Source organism: Lycorma delicatula, chromosome 6 (assembly GCF_047948215.1).
Source record: "Lycorma delicatula isolate Av1 chromosome 6, ASM4794821v1, whole genome shotgun sequence".
In the NCBI taxonomy this organism is placed as follows: Eukaryota; Metazoa; Arthropoda; class Insecta; order Hemiptera; family Fulgoridae; genus Lycorma; species Lycorma delicatula.
In genome coordinates, this window is record NC_134460.1 from 19,866,380 (window position 1) to 19,888,175 (window position 21,796).

The window sequence follows — 21,796 nt, forward strand, 5'->3', positions numbered from 1 at the left end:
GAATCTTATTTTAAAACTGTTATTATTTTTTATATCAGTGTAGCAATATAAGAATCCCCATTAAAAACCTATTTAAAACCCTCATTAAACCTTTTAAGAACTACAATAAAAATTTGTTTACAATCCATTGCTTTTTAAATTGTTGTTTGTTATTTTACTGTTATTAAATTTTAAACGAACTATTGTTATTCACTGTAATATATTAATAAACGAACAATGTATTTTTATGTTAAAAATACGGACTACTGTACTTTAAATCGTACAGTAAATAGCACAGTTTTTCATGATTAAATTGTATCAAGCTGGAAGTGTGTTAAATTTTTAATTTAATAAGTGGCAGACGGAAAGGTCAGTCGGAAAATGCTGTTGTGGAATTTCTTTTAATGAAAATCAGATGTTAAACTTATAATGCTTTGTGTGAGTTTTTATTTATTTATAAAAAGCCATTTTTTTTAAACAAACTATTAACCCAATTACCACAAAGAACTTACAGGCAGATATTGTAGTCGGTTCCATGTAACCATCTTGCCTGTGTCGTTAGGTCTAATATTACCTTCTGCGCTAATCGCATCTTGTAGATGAATGTAATTTTCAGCTCGTAATTTCGTCCGGTTTATAGAAATGTAACGAAGGCATTTGCTCTCTACTTTAATATACATATCTACCACGAATTGATGAAAGTGTTGCCTTGACCGCGAAAGGAGATTGAAGTCGTGCTCTCGAAGCATCATGTGATACGCATAAAAATCCATGCAAGAAACCTTTTTATTGGGAATTGGCTGTGTTGTTGTTGGATTAGTGACTGGAATATTGAAACGATATCCTGGCTCACCTTTACTGAAAATTAACGGTTACTGCAAAGCATCATAAAATTTACGAGTATCGGCTTCGCGTTTCAGGGTATTATCATGTGCCCGTAATACTATGTCTCGTGGAGAGCATGGGTCACCGGTAACCAAAACAGCAACTTCATTGATCATCGGCACATTATAACGCCTCTCATGTTCGCCACGTGGAGTCCGATCAGCATAAATGACCACTATGTAATTATTTGGAGGCCAGTTTTCTATTGCACTTTTGAAGGTTTTTACCAACAAATTGTGGCTGTGTAACATTCGTTGAATTTTCAATACTGTATCTCTTTCGACTCCTTCAGTAAACTGACAACAACGGTTTACTTCATTTTCTTCATCACCCGTAAAATACACCTGTAAAAATTTATGCTGTTCATTATCTGCTGGAAAAAGTGATCCAATTTGATGATATATCTGTCCTTGTGCAGTAAAAGTTGATGAAAATCCTGGAATTCTTATCACTTTATCTACTCCAAAGGATGTGATTTGGAAGCAAGAGTTATACTTTTTGATTTTACTTAAAAATTGCTTCGACTCATCTATAACACTTAAATATAGAGTTTTCAAAGACTCCTCTGGTTCACCAAGTAAAGAAGCGAAACTTTACCACTGGAACAGCACATTCCAGCAGTTTCATCTTTCCATTTCAAAGCATCGCAATGCTGACATTTTCTATTCATTGAGCCGATACCGATTAAAGAATGCTTATGGTATTCAAGTGAAGGATCATATTGAAATCCAGAATTATTAAATACAGATAGATTGTTACGCATGAAATTTCGACGGCGCGCGATTTGCATTTCTGCATGAATGATTCTTCTCGCCTGCGATTGTTCTGGAGTTTCTCTCGCTTTTATAGCTGCCTGCTGTTCAGCTTGTCTTTCTAAACGAATTTGTGTTTGAATTGGCGTTTCAGCTGCTCTTAAGGTAGCTTGGCGTTCAGCTTGCTCATCTAACCTTTCTTGTCTCTGATAAGTTGTTTCACCAGCCCTCAATAAATATAGAAGGATTCGAAACAGCAGAAGCACTATACTCAATCGAATAGTTACTTGACCGTCGGTATTACAGTGTTGGATAGGCACTTTATTTCATTTACTTACTGGAACGCTAGATGGCATTGAATTTAGTCAAATATTTTGTTGGACGATCATACCTTTTTTTTTTTTGTCTTCAGTCATTTGACTGGTTTGATGGCGCTCTCCAAGATTCCCTATCTAGTGCTAGTCGTTTCATTTCAGTATACCCTCTACATCCTACATCCCTAACAATTTGTTTTACATATTCCAAACGTGGCCTGCCTACACAATTTTTCCCTTCTACCTGTCCTTCCAATATTAAAGCGACTATTCCAGGATGCCTTAGTATGTGGCCTATAAGTCTGTCTCTTCTTTTAACTATATTTTTCCAAATGCTTCTTTCTTCATCTATTTGCCGCAATACCTCTTCATTTGTCACTTTATCCACCCATCTGATTTTTAACATTCTCCTATAGCACCGCATTTCAAAAGCTTCTAACCTTTTCTTCTTAGATACTCCGATCGTCCAAGTTTCACTTCCATATAAAGCGATACTCCAAACATACACTTTCAAAAATCTTTTCCTGACATTTAAATTAATTTTTGATGTAAACAACTTATATTTCTTACTGAAGGCTCGTTTAGCTTGTGCTATTCGGCATTTTATATCGGTTCTGCTTCATCCATCTTTAGTAATTCTACTTCCCAAATAACAAAATTCTTCTATCGCCATAATCTTTTCTCCTTCTATTTTCACATTCAATGGTCCATCTTTGTTATTTCTACTACATTTCATTACTTTTGGTTTGTTCTTGTTTATTTTCATGCGATAGTTCTTGCATAGGATTTCATCTATGCCGTCCATTGTTTCTTCTAAATCCTTTTTACTCTCGGCTAGAATTACTATATCATCAGCAAATCGTAGCATCTTTATCTTTTCACCTTGTACTGTTACTCCGAATCTAAATTGTTCTTTAACATTATTAACTGCTAGTTCCATGTAAAGATTAAAAAGTAACGGAGACAGGGAACACCCTTGTCGGACTCCCTTTCTTATTACGGCTTCTTTCTTATGTTCTTCAATTGTTACTGTTGCTGTTTGGTTCCTGTACGTTAGCAATTGTTCTTCTATCTCTGTATTTGAACCCTATTTTTTTTAAAATGCTGAAAATTTTATTCCAGTCTACGTTATCGAATGCCTTTTCTAGGTCTATAAACGCCAAGTATGTTGGTTTGTTTTTCTTTAATCTTCCTTCTACTATTAATCTGAGGCCTAAAATTGCTTCCCTTGTCCCTATACTTTTCCTGAAACTAAGTTGGTCTTCTCCTAACACTCTCCTCTCAATTCTTCTGTATAGAATTCTAGTTAAGATTTTTGATTATACCTACCAATATAAATTTTTTTACCCTCCCGAAAAAATATTGTTTTTTTTTTGTTTTTTTACTAAAATGTGTCCTATGTCCTTCGCAATACCTTTGAGAATATGTGTAGGAAGTTTCATGATGATCGGTTGAGTAGTTTATGCGTGAAAGCGTAACAAACAAACAAACTCACATTCGCATTTATAATATTAGTAAGGATAATTGAAAATTATAATTTAGAATCGTATTATTTTTATTTATGTATTTATTTCAGTCCACTTTTTAATCAATATCGCTATAAAATTTAGTAACGTTCTGTTTCCTTTTTGTATTCATTTTGATGATGGTTGCATTATAATAATTTTAAAAACATAATATTAGATATAAAAGACTTACATTTACTTAAGAAGTAATAAAGGGACTTTTATTCTTAACTTAATATTTCAGGTAAGATTATTGAATTAATAATCGCATAAATATTTGATGTTAATAAAACTAATATTTCAGCAATTGTGTAACTTTCCACTATTATTAATAAATTGGAGGATCGTGTCTCACTTTCAAATGAAATAAGTTTAAATGAAATGCATCAAAAAAATGTGTATGTATAATTTAATAGGCGTAAAAGGAAGTCATGTGGTGTCCACATCTGACTATCTCAGATTTGTTGCATTCACAATATTTTCGATTGCCATAGTAGTATAATTTTTATTCGTCAATTGTTCCTGTATACGAGTGTCACGTGTTGGATGTGTTTTACATATTGTTTATTAATGGCTTTATTGATTTCTTTAAAATTATTTTAGAACCTATATTCGATAGAAAATTGTAAATACAAGTTACTTATTCTTATATATTTTATAATCTTATAAGCATTTGTTCAGAACTCTAAGATAATTTGATATAATTGAAAAAATAAAATTAGAAGAGAATTATCTACTAGATTTTACTTATGACACAGGAGACATCACTGGATTGAACGATTGAGTTATTCATTTCTTGTCCTTGCAATTTCAATCAGTTTTATATATAGATGATATAAAAAAGTAAAAATATTTTTCAATTCCGTTTAACTTATTGTATTTTCCTAGTACAGCACATCATCTAGTTTTAATAAAGTATTTTTCCTGAGTGATTGGATAAAAACTACTGACTGTTGCATGCACGCTTTTATTTTTATATTTTTATTTTCCCTCTTCTTTTTTTTATTTCCCCTGTAAATGTCAGTTTTGTTTCCGCATATCGATAAAATGCCTTCACGCAACACAAGCTCAATTAAGTTATTTTGTAGGTCGTTGTTATATCACCTTGACAAAAATTCAATTTAATTATATAAATTTCGGTTAAATCATTGTTCATTATTCTTTCTGTCTCTCATACTCTCCCTGGATATGTGTGTGTGTGTGTGTGGATTTTTTATGCCAACAAAAGAAAAAAAATCCCTGTTTTTCTTTCATCATTAATAATTATTGTTAAATTTGAAGGATGTAATTGATTAAACTTCCATTAATCTAAACTGTTTTTAGTTTAGTTTAGCAAGTTGCATTGTTTAAATTTAATGCATATTAAATTGTTTTTTTTTTTGTTTGTTTTAAAAGACCAAACTAATTATTATTAAAATGTAATTATACATATATATATCCCTGGCGTGTGGTAGCATTTGGGCCTTTCATCCAGAGGTTCCGGGTTCAAATCCCGGCCAAGCATGAGACTTTTCAAACGCTACAAGATTCATCTATCATCTAGTAACTGTAAGAGGGCATAAGCTTTTTTTTTTTTTTTTAAAGAGGTAGAGGTTCTCAGCAGAGGACCTGTCTCACCCTCCGGCGCCATTCTCCTCTGTGTGACTCCGCATATAAATATGTAGCTTCCTCATGACCGTCCTGACGAATCTTTCCAGTGTTCCACTGTGCCTCACCTTGTAATAGGATTTCTAGGGTATCTTCAGGGCGAAACATTTGCTCACATCTCAGGTTGCCGAGCGTCTCTCTACGCTCATTGGCGAATCGCGGACACAGAAAGAATACATGTTGGGACGTATAGGCGTAAGCCTGTTGTTATTATGTAAATAAATATATATTATATATTTATTTATAAAATATCGTGAGTCATTCACAACGCCCAGCATAAACTATCGGAAATAAATTGATGAAAATTTTTATACACGTTCTTCTTTCAGCGTAAGTGCACAATAAGAAAGGATTTTTTTTGTAATTCCGAGTTTAAAGGATTAAAATGAATTTTTAAATTTTGTTTGAAATCCGGCTTTTTTTTAATTTCTCGCATTAATTTGATTTTTTGTGTTTGTTTTCTTCATGTGAATATTTAAAAACCAATTTCTAGATTTTCTGAAATTTGACCTTGAGAGGGGTGAAGAAAGATAAAAAAATGTTGAAAAATAATTTGCAATTTTTCCCCATTTCCGACTATACTAAACGACATATTCAGTAGATTTGGAATTACAAATACTTTTCAGATAAATATCTAAAAAACCGTTTCGGGTTTTATAAATTTTAATATTTTAAGGAATAAAAAACAGAAATTGTTTTTTTTAATTTTTGGCGTTTTAGTAAGTAAAAAATAGTCAATAGTGGTAATCTTGTCAATAATGATAATCCTTTCAGTAGTTATCACTATTGAATTAAATTGTTATGGTAATTTATGTTTGTAATTCTGATTATGTATTTCGCGAGCGAATCGGTGACGCGAAATTTAAAAACCAATTAGTGGACCAAACCACTAACTCCTGTATTGTACCGTACTCCTGTACTGACCAAACTTGCACTGAAGAAATTACAATTCACTGATAGTTTTTATAGACTGAACAGGTTTTAATTATTATATCTCGTTATTATTCTTTCCTTGTGAGTTTTTCCAGATAACTTAAATGGAAGATTTTTAAGCGAATTAACCTTCATAGGTATTTTGAAAACATTTTACTTTTTGTTATTACTATAAAAATACAAAAAAAAAAATTAAGTTTTTTTTTTATTGATATAATTATATATCTACAATGTGTTCGCTTGAAAATGAATATATGTGTTGAATATCTATAACCGATTTGAAGCAGAAAAATTCTAACAGGAATTAACTCCTCTATATTCCATTTTATTCTGATTGAAACCCTGTAACAACTGCTGATAGATGTTAATGAATGAATTTTTTTATAGCGAATGAAAAAATGCCATATATCTGACCGTAACTCGAACCCAGAACCTCGTGATGAAAGGAAATGACGCGACCACTGCGCTACGAAGATCGGTGTTTAGAATTTTTAGGTTAAAAAAATAATGTATATTCTCCGAATTTCAGAGTTTTAATAAGCTCGTTAGCAGTTTTTTTACATCGTTTCTATTATTTATTTTTTATGTTTGTCAAAAAAACAGTAATAAAAGTAAATATAGTATATTATGTTCTAGAGAACTTTAGTCAGTAGCAGTCGCATTTTTTATTTTATCAAGATTCAGATCTTCCTTTTTTGTATTTCTTGCGAAAGTATTTCACAAGAGCAGCAGTTTTATAGATCTTCTCCATTTTAAATGAAAATTTTTAATAAATAAAATAAATCTTTAAAAACGAAAAAACCAACTTCAAAAATCGCATATATTTTTTTTCAGTTTTTCATTAAATTTAGATTTTTAATGTTAACCCACCGGGTTGGTCTAGTGATTAACGCGTCTTCCCAAATCAGCTGATTTGGAAGTCGAGAGTTACAGCGTTCAAGTCCTAGTAAAGCCAGTTATTTTTACACGGATTTGAATACTAGATCGTGGATACCGGTGTTCTTTGGTGGTTGTGTTGGGTTTCAATTAACCACACATCTCAGGAATGGTCGAACTGAGAATGTACAAGACTACACTTCATTTACACTCATACATATCATCCTCATTCATCCTCTGAAGAATTATCTAAACGGTAGTTACCGGAGGCTAAACAGGAAAAAGAAAAGAAAATATTTTTAATGTTGGTTCCAAATTAAGAATTAGCGAGTTGTTTTTAATTTAGCGAAGTAGAACTCACTTTTCCCTTTTTTACATGTTTGTGGCTGTCTGGTAGATGTTTACACATCTTCAGCTCATGAAACATTATTATGGAACGAGGATCGTATCCCAGGGTCAGATGATCCAATTCAACTGGTCAATTCAGTATTATGACTATTCAACTTGCCCATCTCCGCGGCGGAGTGGTAGCATCTCAGCCTTTTATCCGTAAGTCCCGGGTTCGAATCCCGGTCAGGCATGGCATTTTTTTATACGCTATAAAATTTCATATCTCACTTAAAGTATCAAGCATATATAACGATATCATTAAAACAAAAAAAAAAAAAACAAACAACAGAAAACTAATCAGAAATTTTAACAGATATTAAAATAATCTAGTCATCACCCTCTTCTATGAGCCCTTTTCTCACCTTCTTAGAGATTGTTAAAAAGAAAGCTTCATTTTTTTTTCAATTATTGTTGGTATTACTTTCAGATTTGAATTTTAGCTTATTATAATTTTGATTTTGCAAAATATGAGGGAGGTATGAAATCTAGTCTTAATCCAGATTTATCCTTTGAGAGGGGATTTAAAGAAAAAATATATCCCCGTTGAAAATAAATATATGAGCGTATCAATTGTTATTACAAACTAGCAGACCCGGCAATGCTTCGCTATTGCTAGATTTGATTATATATATATATATATATATATATATATATATATATATATAGATTAAATGAACACAATTGAAAGTTTGATAATATATTAACAAAATGAACATTATGGAACTTCACAAAATTTTACCTTTCCCTTTTTCCTTTTTACTCTTTCTCCCTTTTCCCCTTTTCCTTTTTATCCCTTTCTCCATTTTCCTTTTTTCATTTTAATTTTACCATATTCTCTTCCATTTCCTCTTTACCTTTCCCTTATTTTACTTTCACACATTCCCTTTCCCCCTTTTATCCTTTCCCACTTTTCCTTTTTTAATTTTCCCCTTTTTACCTTTTTTTATCTTCTTCCCTTTTCCAATTTTTCCCTATTTTTATTTTCCGATTTTTCCCGTTCTCCCTTTTTCTCCGCGCGTGAAGGTCAATAGTTTTTTAATCTATAGTGGACACACATATCAGAAACATTGAAATGGATTCGAAAAATATTTAGTACAGTTCGTGTTGCTTTTAAGTCCAATAGATAGCTCTGTTTTGAAAAAAAGCATGTTTTTACCTGTTACAGGTGTGACATCTTAGGTATATAAATAGTAGGTATATAAAAACACGCGCGTATTCGAACGCAACGTTATGTCAAAATTTCAAAGCAATCGGTGAAGAACTTTCGGAGATTTAAGATTTTGAACAAACTAATATTTACATTTTTATTTATATAGGTAAAAAGTATTTGGTTTAAAATAAAGATTATAAAAGAGACTAGAACTGATTATGACAAAATTACACTTGCCTGTAAAATGAACTAACTACTGTATATCCAAATTCCACAGATTAATCTGAATTTGGGTTACATACCTAAATAATAATGTCGGGCAATGAACGGGATTTGTAATTACTGCTACTGTTGGTACGTTTTGATTAAATGTAAATCTCAGCGTCTCAACTAGTTAAAATGCAATTTTAGACTATGTAATGAAAAATTATTCCAACAAAAAGAAGTAATGGTAATGAAAGTAAAACCTACAAAATAATAAGAAACTTTAAATTTTTGGAAAGATCAGTCTCCATTTCCGGTGTTAAAATATGATTATTCATATTCTTTTTATTGTTATCCACCCGGTCAATCCACCCAGGCATTGGATAACATTCATTGGATAATCATTCCATCCGAAGTGGAATGATTCCGTTCTTTTGTAATAAAAATAATAATTAAAAATAATATCATCTAACATTTAAAAAAATAAATTTCAATAAAGAACCGTTATAAAGGTAGTTTAATTTTTTATTTATTTAGTTTCGTATATATTTTTCCACCTACGAAAATATATTACGTATTTACGAAAAACAGTAATAGTTTAATAATAAAAAAGTATATATCTACTGGTGCTGTTTGATATTTTTCTATTGAAACTTATCATCTGAATAAAGATAATTTGTGCAATGATGCTTGTATGAAAATAAATTCTATTTCAATAAAACTGAGGAATGGTTGTTACGTATTGAATATTTCGTTTGGTTTTTTATTGCTTGGACTGGAAGTTGCAAAATAAGATACGGGTACTTTCCTTAGCTATAACATTAGAGTAAAAGATATATTTATTCTTCGACGATGTGATGATACTCAGCCGATAAACTTGAGTTTGGGTTAATGCGTTTGATCGTAGCTGAATAGGTTGTGGGGGGGACCAAGAGTCGGCTGGTGATGTCTCGAACTGTACGGAAGAAGACGATTCCTTTTCTTTACTTAGAAATGAGTTAAGTTATAATCATGTTGAAGTCAGAATTGCGCGGTACGATACGTTTTAACTTTGCAGGATGATGCTTAATATTAGATTTTTTTAAAGGTTAGTGTCTAAATGTTTAATAACAATATTTTTTTAATTAAACAAACGCAACTGTTAATCGTTCTTTCATCTTACATACGATCTAGTTTCAAAATTCAATATTTTGAAATTAGTTTCATGAAAATCTATATAGGTGTATAAGATATTAATACTAATTATGTGTAGTTTATTATTTTTTAAAAAGTATTCCAGTTTTTTAAGTTTAATTTTCGTGTGTGTCTTGTTGTGGCGTCTTTTTAAATGTAGATTTTATTTTAGGTTACTGGTTTAAAAAATACATTCAGATTAGTAGTCTTATCAAACCCACCGGGTCGGTCTAGTGGTGAACGCGTATTCCCAAACAGTTGATTTGGAAGTCGAGGTTCCAAGTCCTAATAACTTTTATACGGATTTGAATACTAGATCGTGGATACCGGCGTTCTTTGGTGGTTGGATTTCAATTAACCACACATTTCAGGAATGGTCGAACTGAGACTGTACAAGACAACACTTTATTTACTCTTCTACATATCATCATCATTCACCCTCTGAATACCTGAACGGTAATTCCCGGAGGCTAAACAGGAAAAAAGGAAGTAGTCTTGTCAATCGATATGATAATCATCGATGCTAAACGTAGTGGTAAATAATTAGGAAATCGATTCGTGTTCGTGATCAACAACTAGTAATTGCGATTGAATATTAATCCACTTCAATGATCTATTAATATGTTTGATGAATATGTGATGAAACGAATGGTGTGTTCTGAAAAATTAGCATTACCTTCTCACGTTGCTCATTTAATTACTACAATTGGAGGTGTAAGTGGAAGTATTAATAGTTCAGCTGAAATGGAGCTATTAGTATCTGTACGGTATAGTGCGATTGTAGAATAAATTGAAACGACGAATTTTTCTTTATGTTTCCGTCTGCATTTTTACGGGCTTCTGAGAATTCTGCCAGTACGGTAAAAGGGAAAATTTAATTTTATTATAATTTTGAAACTGACAACTGTTTTCGGCTTAACAGTTATTTTTGAATATATAATTGAATTTTTACTTATTTTATAACCTTAGGCAGTAGAGGTCTGTACTGACTATTTAAACTGACAGGCTAACCTCTGAAAGTTTTTATTTTGATTTACTTTTTATAATTAACGGGTAGGGTTCATTGTAATTTGTGGGAAATGCGAAACCTGATTGATATTCGAACTGTAGAAATTCAGACTTCCACCTTTTTAGATAAAAAGCAGATGAAGTAGCATCTCTTTACAATCAATAACGTGTAAGTAAAATCTTTTATTATAAATGAATGCATTTTTTGATGCTGTGGTGACCATGAATACTGCCATTACTGGTAAAGAATGATTTAATGTGTTAACAACATATAGATAATATTAACTGAATTATATCGGGATTAAACCTTAATAAATTAACAAAAACCACAGCTGTATCTGAAATTGCAATTCTGTAATATTTGGAATTAAACAGATGCTGCAGCTGTTAAAAATATTAACATGTATTGCAATGCAGTTCAGAGGTGGACTAATGTATTAAGTATTTCTTCTTGTAGTTTGTAAAGCTAAGTTCATCTGTAAGGTGGGGATGGATTACTGAAGTAGTGATTGATTGGATTCTTGCTTCCTAGAACATTATCCCCTCAAATGAACTGTCAGCAGTGATACTTCTACTACCTTATAGAATGAGTTAATGGTTTATAAATTTTGATGAATAATAAGATGATCGTTTCATAGTGTTAATAAACCTTGTAAATTTTTCTCATTGAGTATTTTAGTAAATGAATACTTATAAATTATCTAACTAATTCTAGCTTGTTAGGATTTTGAACAACTTCAAATTGGCCTTGTGTGTACATAGGACTTAATTCAAGAAATGACTATTACAGTGGTATATATAGTGGTTTTTCTATATTTTTTTTAAAGTAAATAGCTTGCTAAGTTATAGGTACTGGATGAATGTCTTTATTTACTGATCAAACTAGCCTTCTATTGTTTTGGGTTTTAAATTGTACCCTATTTAGATATAAAATGTAAAAATTTTATTTTGCTATGTATTGTAATTATACTTTATACTAATCTCTTTATCTATTTTAAAATGCTGTTTTTTGGTACTTCTTTAATTGTCTTCTGAATGTCACTCATGTTGGATTCTGAATAACAACACATTTTGGCTTAGCAATCCAGAGATGAAAAACTGTAGGTACACTTGCTATAGGTATAAGGGGTATAGTTATAGCTGTCTTTTGATCCCAAATCAAGAAAGCTACACCAAATATCTAGAGATTTTCAGAATACTGTTTGAATCAAAACAGTGAAAATTTATCTGTAATAACTTATAAAAAAAAAATATTTATTTTTACTATCTTTAAATGTCATAAAATTTTTAATGTTTATATGGGTAAACAATTTTTTTTTTATATTTACATGCGAGATCCAAAAAAAATGATTCTGTTTTACTTTTCTTATAGGGTGTGCATAGTAATTTGACACATTTAATTTTGGATTACATATTTATTTTTAAATTTAATGTTATTACAACTTTACATACCAAATTCAGTATTCATGGAAAGTTCTTTTACTGCAAGACATATTCAATGTGGCTACCGTCTTGCCTAACAGCTTTTTAAGGTGAGTGTGTACATTTCTGATGACTGCAACACAAGTCATCTTGAATCTCTTTACACAACTGAACTGTCCGCACATGCATGACCAAAAGATTTGCAGGTCTTAACAGGAAAAGTTTCTCTTTTAAATATCCTCATTAAAAAAAAGTCGCAAAGATTTAAATCTGGGCTCAAAGGTGGCCAAAAGAAACCTTCATTGTAGCAATATGGATAGCGATTTGAAATTATGCAATAACAAAAAACTAATTTAAAAAATCTAACATAACATTAGTGGTGCAAGAGGTTGCACCATCTTGCATAAATCATTGAATATATAAAGGCAACTTAGTTGCAAGCAGTTCAGGATGAAAATTATTCCTTGACGTATCCAAATAGCATTGTTGAAAAACACTGGCCCTATCAATCTGTGTCCGGATAAAGCTGCCCAAACAGTTACTTTAGGCCCATGTTGTTGTTTTTCACACATGATTCATGGAGCTGCTGCCACCCAAAAGCAGACATTTTGTTTGTTAACAGTGTCATCAATATGAAAATAGGCCTCATTTGGAAACCAAGATTTGAACAGAACGTCATCTTTCCCTTCCAACCACTGTGCAAACTCCAATTTATTTTGCTTGTTACGTTGAGTCAGGATAGTCAATTTGTATGGAAACAGCTTGAGATCACTGTATAACATTCTTTGTACTGTATGAAGAGATATTCCCATTTCTTGTGAAGCTTGTCTTGTAGACTTTTCCAGACTATGTTAGATGGCAGCTTGAAATGCTTCAATATCTTCTGGAGAATGAATGGGAGTTGTTTTAGGTCGTCTTTTCTTTTATACTGCCTTCTTCCTCAAATTTATGGTATAAACTGAGAATGGTGTTTCTTGCTGGGGTGCATTGATTGTTAAAATGAGCTCAAAATTGTCACTGACTCACTGTAACACTTTTTGACTCAGTATAAAGAAGCAAATTTTAACGCACTGTGAATTAGACAAATGTCCATGAACGGCCGTAGCTCAACAATAACTATGTGTTTCGGAATCAGAAGCAAATAAAAAGACTAGGTGACATCTACTGATATTTCCACGAAATAGGGATTTTGCATACACAATACAAAACACCACGTAAAGACATTTATTTATAATTGACTTTATAAGTGTGTGAACTTATCATGCATCTCACTATCTTGGTTGCCCTTTGTTATTCTCTCTCATCCATTTATTTTGTGTATTTCTGGGAGAAAAATTACACTACCATTTTGGGAAAAAATTTTTAAAGGATTCATATATTGTTATTTTGTATTAAAAAAAAAAAAATTAATAAAAAATTTGCAAATAGATAAATGTAGAAAAAAAGTCCAAAACTTTTTTAAAAATGAAAAAAATTATAAATTGAAATAATTAAATACAAATTAATGATTGAGAGTGAAGTAATAATATTAGAAATATTGGATACTTAAATATAAATATTTATTGCGTAGTCCAAAGAGCAACAATATCTTCCAGAATTGCTTAAAGCATATTGCGATCATTTATTTTCACTTTTCCGCTGCAAGAATTCTCATAACTAGCTGTCCAGAAATTCTCTTTCTCTCCTTGATTTATGGCACATTGTATTTTTGGCTGTCCCCCTGATGTTGCTCTATTTTCTAAGTATCTGCCCCTGTAAGAGGATCAGTGAAATTTTATAAACGGTTTACAGTATTGTGGACTTAATTCCTGTTCAAATTACCATTCATTTTATGCCGTCACTGACAAAAAATTATTATTGAATGTGATATAGTGTGCTCTACTACAACTGGCAAAAATGTATCTGCAGAACGATTATCTACTGCAAACATGAAATATGCCACCATTTCACAGCATAGTCTTCTGAACACATATTGTTCCTGAGGGACTCTGTTGACCTTGTTCTTCCTCCTCATTAATAGAGACTAGTCTATCTATATTGTCAGACCCAGGCCAGCATTTACATTTTTTCATTTTAGAAGCTTCTTTGTGCACACTTCCCTTAGATAATTTCTTCAGTCGACAGCTGTATTGTTAATATTTCATTTGCATTCATAGAAGATCTTGGTCATCATTTCATAGCTACATGAAATAAATAGTAAAATCTTATCAAGGCTTAGTTTAGAGATATACAACCATGTATTGGGCTGCATTTGTGTATTGATTTGGCACTGCGTTTTCTTACAATGCCACTGTTTTTAGTCATTCAAAAATTTAACACATGTTGTGCCCCTGATTACACAATTCTGGTAAAATAGCAAACTGTTGAAACAAATGAATACAACTCATTTTATCTCTTGATAAAACAAACAATTCAAACATTCACAGGGAGATAATATCTTTCACATAATGATGCTGATTTGTAATTGCTGCAATGTTGACAATAATAATGGTTTAACACCTTTAGTAACTGTGATTTACTGATGTAATTTTAAAAATAAATATAAAAAATCCAAATAACAATACCCACAGTACAATGATGTAATCAGAAAAGTAAGAACATGCATGCTACAGTCTAACATAATATTCATAATTGCACCAACTTCTTGGTGAGGACTATCTTAAACTTTTGCAGATAGGAATTAACATAAACTTGAGTTATAAATTTTTTTAATACAGTCTGTTATATGTTCGGGAATAATTGTTGTATAAATCATGGGTAATGATGTTCAACAGACTGTGGGGAGGATATTGGAGGACAATCCCTATCTTATTACACTTTGTTGTTTTTGTGGAAACTTCAGAGATGTTTTTTTGTGCCAATTGTCAGCTGATATTGCTGATAAGGTATGAATATTGTGAAATATATTATCTGTTTATTTTGTATACTGCTGTTTTGGTTTTTTATTCTAGTATTATTTCATAATTTTCTGGTGAATTAACTTATGGATATGTTTTGTAATTGTAGAATGTCTGAGAGGTTAATCTTGGTGTACTAGGGAATTTATATCTATAAGGTGATTGTAAAACATTGATATTATGGAGTGCTTTTATGTTAAATGTATCTGTGTTTGAAACTATATTTTGTTTTCAAATATAAAATTTGAAACAGTATAGTAGTTTATTTTATGTATTACATACACATTGGATTTTTTTTGTGAATGTTCTATGTACATCTTATCATTTATTTTGCTTTGCCACATTAGTGTCAGTTAATAAACAGTTCAAATTAATGAAAATTAATGAAGTGAAATTCAAAATACCATTTTTGACTTAGGCAAATAACACATTTGATTTAATAAAAACCATTAAATTATAGTTTAATGTAAAGGTTTTAAATCTATGCTCACAGTCTCATTAAGCTGTTTCTGCCTTGGACTCAGTTTTTTGTACAAGGTATAATCAGTTTTTAAAATTTATATTGTTATCATAATAAACAATTATCTATATGATCACAAAATTTCAACAATTGAGGTTGGATGACCTATAAATGTTATTAGATCAGTTTCTTGCAATGATAAAATAAATATGATGTTTTAGAGGGCATATATGGTGTTTTTAGGAGTAATCTGATTTATTTGTATTGTTTACAGAGATCTGGTGAAGAAATGACCCACGATATGAATACCACTTTGCGTAGTGAGTTGGCTGCTCTGCAGTATAAGCGGGATCGACTTCTTGCAGAAGTATGTTACATTTTTTTTTTTTTAATATTTTTTATTACTGCTTTTATAAGTTATGATCTTGTTACAAATTTTATGAATAAGTTAAAACAAACAAAAAAATAACCTTTTTATTATCTCTGTGTTGTTCATAGAGATTATCTCTGTCTGTTGTTTGGTCTACTTTCTTTAGTTATTGATATTACTTTCTTAACATTGTAAATTATGTCATTTATTGATACTTGCAAATTTCTCCCCAAATAAATAAAATTAAAAGAGAATGCCTCTCTTTAAATTGGATTAAACTTAATTTTTCAGGATTTGTTATGGTAAATTTGAGAGCATTTGATGTTTAAATTTTGCAATCCGAAATAACTAATTGAAATAATTTATCCATTCTAAGCTGTAAATAAATGATAATGTTTGCTACTGGAGAAATGCTGTCAGCTATAGTTAGTTTATCCACTGAGTTTTTCCCAGAAATCTATACTTGTAAGAGGATAAGACATGAACTAAGTTCCATTAGTTAACTGTAAAAAAATTAAGAAAAAAAATTATTTTTTTTTAAATATAAAAAATAATTTTATATTTTATAAATTTTTTTGTATTTTTATATTTTTTTAAACACAGTATCTGAAACTATTTCTCTATGTAATTAAATTTAAGGATTAATTATATCTATTTATTTAGCTTTAAATTCTGTTGTTGTTATTATCCTCTATAAATTTGTTTAACCAATTGTTGACTGCAAGCAGTTAAGTTCTAAAAAAATGTCTACCTTGGAACTCATAGGCTTAGGAAATAAGTGAAAATTACTTGGAGCAAGGACCAAACTATGAGATGGATGAATGAAAACTTCTCGTCCAAAACTACTGAAAAAAGCTTGAGTTGTAGCTGCAGTACAAAACTAGACTTGTTGTGAACAATAATGCTTCAAGAAATACTAATCAGGGTTTATTAGTACCATTTGTTATGAAAACTCTACTAAAAGAATGCCTTTACAATCCAAACAAATTTCCGTCATGAGATTTTGTGACATAAAAGAATGTGCTTGGATTGTTGTGCTTTTAAGAGTTGGGATGATTTCATTCAAGTGACCGTTTCTTACTATGGAGTGTAATGAGGCACCTAGATCTTACTACCAAAAACAGTCTGATCAAGAAAATTATCATCAATCTGCATGACTCTTTTTGAAAAAATACACTGACAATATTATCTGATTTTGTGTTGGTCAGACAACTGGTGGGAAATGTATTGTGTACAAATTTTGTTGTAGCCCAAGTGTTTCAATGGAATTTCATCGAGGGACAAGCATGATTAGAAAGAAAATGAAAAGCATGATTAGAAACATTTAGCAAGCTAAATGTTTTGTATCTAGTTTCCAATACTTTATTAACTTGATTCAAACCTGTGATAATTCTTGAGCATTGGTTTGTCCAGTATTAAAAATTTACATCACCTTTCCATACTCTGTTTACTCTTTATGTCAATACAAATCTGCTTTTATTGATGATAAATATTGATTTTTTTTCACTTTTTGAGCATTAAAACATTTAATAGCACTCAGCTCTTTACACAGGGTTCCCATGCATTCTGAAACTTGGAATTTAGAAGTCTTTTTTCAGTACTGAAAATGTCTGGAATTTAGTATTTTTGCTTATTTTCCCTGGAATATTTATTTATGCCCTGAAGATTTTGTAAAATTTGACTTTTTCTAGAGTTATAGTATTTTAACAAAGTTTCTTTTTAGTGAAATTTGTACTGGAAATAAAGCTAACAAAATTGGTGGTTGAATAGATGTAAGGTATACTGTATCTACTAAAAGTCTAAGAAAGAAAATGATTGATTCCATGTGCAATTTTCATCATTTCATAATGTTCTTGTTTAGTTTCTACTGTGATGTTAGAGAAATATTGGAAAAACTTCTGTCATATCATATTATATTATGATACTATATAAACTGATTTTCACTGTGTTATTATTTTTATAGCATATTATAGGTTTCTGTGGTAAATTCATCTTGGGAATATCATATTTTTGTAGGAGCATAAGGCTTTATTGCGAATGCTTGAATCAGTTTGGTATGCATGATGTAGAAATAATATGTGAATTGATAAAAACCCCCTACTTTTTCTACCGGGATGAGCATATTCTCGTAGGTATTTAACTTTCTTCTTTATTAACATGAAATTTACATGCAAAGCTTTCCCGAAGTAGTTTAAATATTATAAACTGGGCCTCCATAGGTTCCCGCATATTTGATTTTAGTTGCAGTTTTTCACGTGACTTCATGCATCTATTCAAATACAAGGGGTTTTGAATGCTAAATTAACTGTAATGTTTGGGTAAATGGACCAAGATTTTATTTAAATGACGTTTTAAGAAAAATCCATTCAAAATATTTTTCATGAATCATTTTTGATAAAAATTTATCTATTTTGCATTGATGGCTTGTAAATGTTTGAAGCAGGTTTTTAAATATACATACACCGTACATAATCAGTTAAAATATGTATAATACAGCATTACAGAAATTTAAATTGTTTCTTGAAGAAAATGTTGGAATACCCAATTAATTTCAATGAATTTCGGAGGGATAAATAAAGGCTGGATGCTTTTTTTGGCAATTAATTTTTAAAAAAGAGTTTAGTAATATTTGGAATATGGTACAACTTATCTTAATGTTATCTTATGGACAAGCAACTGTAGAATGAAGCTATTCAGATTTAAAACAATTATTGTAGCAAATCTGAAGGAAGAAAGTTTAATTCCATTGAGAATCATTTATGATGAAGAAAGAAATTGTGATTATGTTTTAAGTAAAGCACCTTTGGCTACTGTTCAACAATCAATAATTCGCTAACAGAATTGTTTAGAAGACCAGAAGAAATAAAAAACTGAAGATGAAAAGATAGAAAAAACAAATTCAAGAAAAAAGTAAAAACGTTAAAATAGGAAAATCAATAGGAATATAGAACAAGGAAGCTGATGCAATAATGGCATTAGGAGCTGAAAAGAGAGTTAACTTACCTTAATATCAAAATCAAATGGTTATAGGAAAAAGTCTGCTGAAACAGCTGATGAAATGGAGAAGGTAAGTGCAAAATTTATCAAACTTTCTAAAAAAAGAACAATCTGTATAAGAAATACAAACATTAGTGTTTGGTTATATTTTTACAACCTTTTCAAGAAAAGTATGGTATTACTTTCAGTCGCGTGGTGTTTGTGAGGGCTGAAAATGAATTATCTTTACATTTTGAAGCATGAGGAGTACGAAAATATCATTCATTTAAATTGGGTTTCATATATATGTATAGTCCTAATTTTGTGGTTTGAACATCTCCAAAACTACTTAATCAGTTTCATTAAAATTTAGATTTGATGTAGTATATCTGAAGTTTTACATATGAAAATTTGATGAAGAATTCAAGTTGTTTTTGAGTTATGCTCAATTTGAGGTAAAAAAAATTGAGAAGAATTATGATTACTCTCTCTTCATTATAAAATGCAGTTCATTCACTGCTAACAGTGAACTTTTGTTATCTGCATATTTAATTTCCTTTATTTTTTCTCCTCCCTTTCTCTGCTTTTTTTTAGACAATATACATCCTTATTTCACTGTTTCATTAATTCCTAATCCAGTTACTATCATGTGGACGTCACCCATAATATTTTGAAAATCTTCAAAAAAAAAACATTTGACAGAATGAACTCAGATCAACTTGCCCAACGTTTTCTTCCAGTGAATACAACTGACATTTATGGTATCAGTTAAGAAATTAAGAGTTTGGAAGGAGAGGGGTAGAAGGAAAAATTGGATTTTGAGTGTTACAGACATTAAGAAAAAGAGAATGCTGAGGCTTTAGAAGAATGGAGAATATTCATTTGTAAAGTGTTTAATGAGTGATGAAGTAAAATAATCAAACATGTAACCTTGCTGTAAACAAACACTAAGAACAAAATGTTTTAACCATGTAATGGTTAAAACATTGGTTTTTATTTATTTTTTTTTAATTTCTTTACATAATTCTCTGTATGACACTTATGCTGCTTCAAGATGTCTGTTAAAATTCATTGACTGCTCTAGAAAAGGGTCAGTTTCAGAAATTTTTGTTATTATATTGGTTATGCCTGGCTAGACAAAAAATTTTGTTTACAGATTTTAAGTTTAATAACTCAGTCATTGCTTCTTCATTTTTGTCTTCATTTACCAGAGTAGGTAAAGGCTGTGTTATCAGCTGTTCTGAGAGCTCTTCCTTGTCACAGTGTGTCAGCTCCTGAACATCTCAAACATCGATTTCATTGAAACCTTCTCCTTGAATTTTATATGCTATTTATACAGTATTGTTCACAGTTTTATCAGCAGTTTTGTTTCTTATTTTCCCCCTTTTTTTTTAACAATGTTGGGCCACAGATTCCACCATCATGCATTGATCAAGGCTGGTTTAGTCTCATAAACTGATTTGTTAATGTTTAAAATGGTGTAATTTTTCCACCACTGCCTCAGTCAATGAATTACCCACCTCTGTTTCACTTATCAGTCCACTGAAGCACCCCTGCAGATAATGGGCTTTGAAAGCAGCCACAATTCCTTGATCCATAAGTTGAATAAGAGCTGATGTATTTGGTGGCAGAAATAACACTTCTACATTAAGATCCAAAAATTTTACTTCTTTTGGATGTTTTGGAGCATTATCAATTAAAAGAACTTTGAATGGTAACGGCTTTGTTTTCAGATAAATTTCAACATATTTCACAAAAAAATGAAACTGTTCAATAAAAAGAGATAATGTTACTCCTAAGAGATAAGGTTTGATTTTCATAAAACTGATACATGATTTTTACAATTTGTAAACAAGAATTGGTTTCAGCATGAAGTCACTACTAGCATCGCAGCAAAACAGGTTCATGAAGGCATCTTCTTCCAATGTAAGCCTGTTTCATCTCTGTTAAAAACTTGATCCGCTAAATAGTCTTTTGTTGATATGAGGTTATTCAGTTGTTCCGGAAGTGAATACGCTGCTTTGTGGTCAGCTGATGCTGCTTCTTCAGTTTTGCTAACATAGTGCTGAGAAAACTATTTCTTAAAGTTTACAAACTAGCCTTTACTAGCAGAAAACGTAAATGCACTAGTCCCACTTTCATTCTCAGATTTAACAAAGTTGTTGTACAAACGTTTTGCTTTTTCTTGAATAAGAAGTGAACTGAGAGATTTCCTTTTTTATGTTTGGATCTTCAATCCATAAGTTCAAAGCTTTTTCAGTTTTTTCAATCTTTGTGTCATGGCATACAAAAATAATCGTAGCCGATTGAGAAAAACCTACCATTAAACTTGTCCTTACTGTTTCTTTATGTAGTGAACAATTTATTCATAATAGTTTTGCTACTGAAGCTATGCTTTCACTAGTTTTCAGTTTATCAAGAAAGTCAACCTCCCTAATTAGAGGCTTAACTTAGAAAAGATAAAAAAGTTAAGCCTTTTCATTGATAAAACGAAAAGAAAAAACCAGAGACTTTGTAAAAAAAAACCATGACGCATGTGTCAAATCTTACTAAACCACATACAAACTGAATGTATCTGCTCAATACACAACTGCAACTTGCTGGTTGGTTCTATTTACTATACATACTGAGCTTGAGAAAATGACAAAATTACAAAGTAGCCCACATACATACATTTTGCAAATGTCAGCATTGACACCAAGGTTGTTGATAGTGACAAAGCAGCGGCTGGCAATGCTTGTATTTTCTTTATTGTCATAATTAGGTTACAGTTAAAATAAACATTTTCACAAAAATATACATATCACGAAGGCTTTGTGTAAATATATTATGTTGTACTATTATTAAATTAATAT

At 30.8% G+C, this 21,796-nt stretch overlaps 1 protein-coding gene across 1 annotated transcript in view; it reads left to right on the plus strand.

The window, feature by feature from the left end:
* The first annotated feature begins 10,429 nt into the window (after positions 1–10,429).
* The window catches only part of LOC142326577 (coiled-coil domain-containing protein 170-like), a 55,814-nt gene continuing 44,447 nt past the window's right edge, over positions 10,430–21,796 (plus strand). The window contains exons 1-2 of the mRNA XM_075369158.1: positions 10,430–10,564; positions 15,870–15,962. Coding sequence (XP_075225273.1) covers positions 10,430–10,564; positions 15,870–15,962 — 228 coding nt within the window. The remainder of the gene's footprint in view (positions 10,565–15,869; positions 15,963–21,796) is intronic.